This window comes from Bison bison, unplaced genomic scaffold, assembly GCF_000754665.1.
Source record: "Bison bison bison isolate TAMUID 2011002044 unplaced genomic scaffold, Bison_UMD1.0 scf7180017855066, whole genome shotgun sequence".
Lineage (NCBI taxonomy): Eukaryota > Metazoa > Chordata > Mammalia > Artiodactyla > Bovidae > Bison > Bison bison.
In genome coordinates, this window is record NW_011485639.1 from 6,491 (window position 1) to 10,153 (window position 3,663).

The 3,663-nt window shown below is 63.1% G+C and overlaps 1 protein-coding gene across 1 annotated transcript in view; it reads left to right on the forward strand.

Annotated features, from left to right (window-relative positions):
• RAB7A (RAB7A, member RAS oncogene family) overlaps nt 1-3,663 on the forward strand; it is a 10,324-nt gene that overhangs the window by 5,250 nt on the left and 1,411 nt on the right. Inside the window, exons 3-4 of the mRNA XM_010858009.1 lie at nt 1,311-1,529; nt 2,749-2,877. Of these exons, the coding sequence (XP_010856311.1) occupies nt 1,311-1,529; nt 2,749-2,877 (348 nt within the window). The remainder of the gene's footprint in view (nt 1-1,310; nt 1,530-2,748; nt 2,878-3,663) is intronic.

Here is a 3,663-nt window from a genome sequence, read left to right on the forward strand (position 1 = left end):
TGGGCAGGCTGCTCTGCCCTTGAGGTGCCCGGCTGCGAGGAGGAGGGTGCGCCTCCCTCGACTCGGTGCAGAAAGCCTCAGAGCTGCACTCTAGGCAGGGGGGAAGGTCCGCAACGCTATTGCAGCTTGCTGGTGTGACAGAAACGGGAGTCCCCTAACGCGCCCTGTGCCGCTGGGCTGTCCTCGTGTGGGCTCGCTCTCTCCGGGCAGACACTGGTCCGGTTTTGTGCAGGAGGCCGTCCTCCCTGACCCGGCCGTCCGTGTGGTGCCGGCAGGGTGGCGTGGTGGCCAGTGCAACGGGTCTCAGGAGGCCAGGCCGGCTGCACGGAGGCTGGGCCGCCTCCTGCAGAGGCTGGTTCGTTAGATGAGACGGGTGGCTCAGCCCACACTCCGTGTGGACCTAAAGCCCAGCCCTTGAGTCCTGGCCGGCGCTGTGGACGTAGTTTTTACTTGGGCTGTGAGGATGTTCAGTCTCATGCCGTCCTGAAGCTAAGTGCTTCCTGCAGACAGACAGACAGAGGGTCCAGCAGGTGGCAACTGCTGTCAGCTGGAGGTAACTGCGTGCCTTCTGCCCCGGCACTGGGGCCTGTCCTGGGGACACTGGTCGTCCCTCCCGGCCACCCGGACCCTGCTGGGGTCTGGGGCATCCAGGAGGTGCGGCCTGCATCCCGGCCTGCATCCCGGCGGGGCAGCGCGTGGTCAGAAGCTCTGAGAGCCGGGTGCCGCTGTGCCCTCGGTCAGCACCTGCCCTCCGTGCTGAGTCCTCCCCGCCTTTGCCTTCATTGCTCTCTCCCTCCCCTTCCCCTCCTCACACAGTGCTTTTCTTTGTCTCTTGAGATATGATAAAAAGAAGGGTGTTTTAAGGTGAATGTTACATACAGTAAAATACGTAGATGTAAAGAAACGTACGGCTCGGGGGCCCCGTGCTGGCCTAGTAGTCAGGGCTTGTGCTTTCACTGCTGAGGCCCTGGTTCAGTCCCTGGCTGGGGAACTACAATCCTGCCGGCCTCACGGTGTGGCCAAATAAAGTAAACGTGCCCTGAGCGGACGCTCCCTGCGGGGAGCTCCCCAAGTGCGGAACGCCTAGGTTTTCGGTGTAGCTTTTCCTTACGTACCTCCCTGTGTGACCTCCACCTGGATCAGGACCCAGGCTTGGGTCCCTGGGCTTCGGGCACATGCACCCAGCTGCTGTCGGTCAGCGTGCTCCACACACTCCCCAAGTCCTGAGGTGCTAGTCTCGGGGTAGCCCTGCCGTCCCCAGCGCCCCGTCCAGGGCTGCGCCCCCAGGAGTGACGGTGTGTCTTGGGCAGATTTGGGACACGGCGGGACAGGAGCGGTTCCAGTCCCTGGGCGTGGCCTTCTACAGAGGCGCCGACTGCTGCGTCCTGGTGTTCGACGTGACCGCCCCCAACACGTTCAAGACCCTTGACAGCTGGAGAGACGAGTTTCTCATCCAGGCCAGTCCCCGGGACCCCGAGAACTTCCCCTTTGTCGTGCTGGGAAACAAGATTGACCTCGAAAACAGACAGGTGCGTGCTGGCGATGGCGGGGTCCTTGGTGGGGGGCTGCCTTTTAAAGGGGGTGGCGCCAGTGTTCAGGTTTGACTGGTAAAGAACCGCGTGCCCCGAGGTTCACCCCATCTTTCTGTCTGCATGTGATTCCTGCAGGGGGAGGGTACAATTAACGGGGGGGCACCTGGTCGCCCTGGGGTGGCGCCTGGCTCCCCAGGAGCAGAGCGGGGAGGGTGTGTGGGGTCGGAGCGCCCTGTGGAGCGGCCCCCTTCCAGCCCTCCTGACTCCGGTCCGGGATTGACCTCTAGGCCCTGTGGGACCTTAGTCTCCAGGCTGTGGGGCAGACTTACCCTTGGTCTGGCTCACGCACTGCTGAGCTCTGGACACCCCTGGGCGGAGGTCAGGGCCGCGGGGCCCCAGAGGGCCTGCCCAGCGCCCTGCTCTCTCGCCTGGGCCTCCTGCTCTGAGGTGCCCTGTGCACGTGGAGGGTCTGTGCTGAGCGCCTCGTGGCTCTGGGGGTGCACAGGGGCACCATCTCCAGGCCGGCTGCCCTTGGGGACTGGGGCCCAGGAGGCCCCTTGAGATCCCCACACCGCCCGCACGGCCATGACTCGGGCTTGTGGGCGCCTCTGCCTCTGACCCGGGAGGAGGGTTCAGTTGCCCTCAGCTGTCATCCTTAAGCTGCGGGGCCCCCCCAGATCCCACGGGTCAGGAGGTGCTTTGGGCTTTCAGTAAAACTGCTCTGGCTTCCTTTCCAGTAGCATCTCTCTGGGGAGTGTAGACAAAGTTATTCTTAAGTTTAGCTGAGTTTATTTTTGACCAGTCACTCGTTTCCTAAGTGAATTGGTTCTTGTCTCGTTCCTGAAAACAGGCTTGGGTGGGGAGTGAGGAAACAGGACGTGGCTGGGTTGGGGGCTCTGGGGCCTGGGTGTGTGATCAGGCCAGGGGCCCAGGCAGGTGCGCTGAGCAGTCACAGGAGGGGCTGTAGACCTGGAGACCAAGCTCCCAGGCCTGTCCCGGGCCGGGGGACCCTGCGGCCCCAGGAGCGGCAGGCACTTCCTCCCGGGCTGGCCGCCGCCTCCCTTCACAAGCCGCTTCCAAGTGCAGCTCGGGGTTGCGGGCTGAGGGGACAGCCCAGCTGTGCTGCGCTTAGCCGGGCGGGGCGGTGGGTCCAGCCCGGGCTCTTCCGGTGGGATTCCTGCTCTTCCTGGCACCTGCGCCCTGCCTCTCCCTTCAGGTGGCCACCAAGCGGGCACAGGCCTGGTGCTACAGCAAAAACAACATTCCCTACTTCGAGACCAGCGCCAAGGAGGCCATCAACGTGGAGCAGGCCTTCCAGACGATTGCCCGGAACGCGCTCAAGCAGGTTGGTGTCTGCAGCATCGGCGCCTCCGGTTTCGGACCCTCGGCCTGCACCTCTCCCCGCGGGCTCTCTGTGCAGCCATCAGCGCCTCCGGGTCCGGAGCCCCAGCCTGGCTGCCTCGGCCTGCACCTCTCCCCGCAGGCTCTATGTGCAGCCAGAGGCAGTGGCGGGCCTTTGAGAGCAGCCCTGTCCCGCCGTCCTTAGGTCAGCTCCACAGGGCCACTGAGGCCGCCTCGTGTGGGGCTGCCCTGCTCGGCACGCTCCTCCCGTTTGAGGGTACATTTGAGTTTGAAGCCCAGCTCTGCTGCCCGTCTTGGGATCTGGTCTAGTTTTTAAATCCTGTCTGAGCTGTACAGTGAGATTGCCTGCTTCCAGGGCGTTTGTGAAGATTCAGTGAGGTGTACCAACTTTTGGAATTATCCTAAACGATCCTCATAAAGGTTAACCCAAAAGGCTCTAGGAATCATCTTCCTTAGGTAAGGTTTTCCTGCGTTTTCTCTGTGTTTATTCAAATGTTCCCCCTCCCCCCAAATACCAGTGGCATCTTGTTGGCATGTGCCAGGTGAAGGCTCTTCTGACCCCACAGCGGCAGGGCAGTGCTTTCCTCCCTGAACACTCTTGCCCCTAGAGCTGGAGTCGTGGGAGTAAGACTGTCCGACTGGTAAGGTGGCCCCCGGCTGTCCCTGGGGACAGTGGTGACCCTCGGTCCCGGCACCACGGTGGCAACCCTGGCACAGTGCCCACACTCTGCAGAGGGGCCCTCGCCCGGGCCTCAGCCGTGCACAGAGG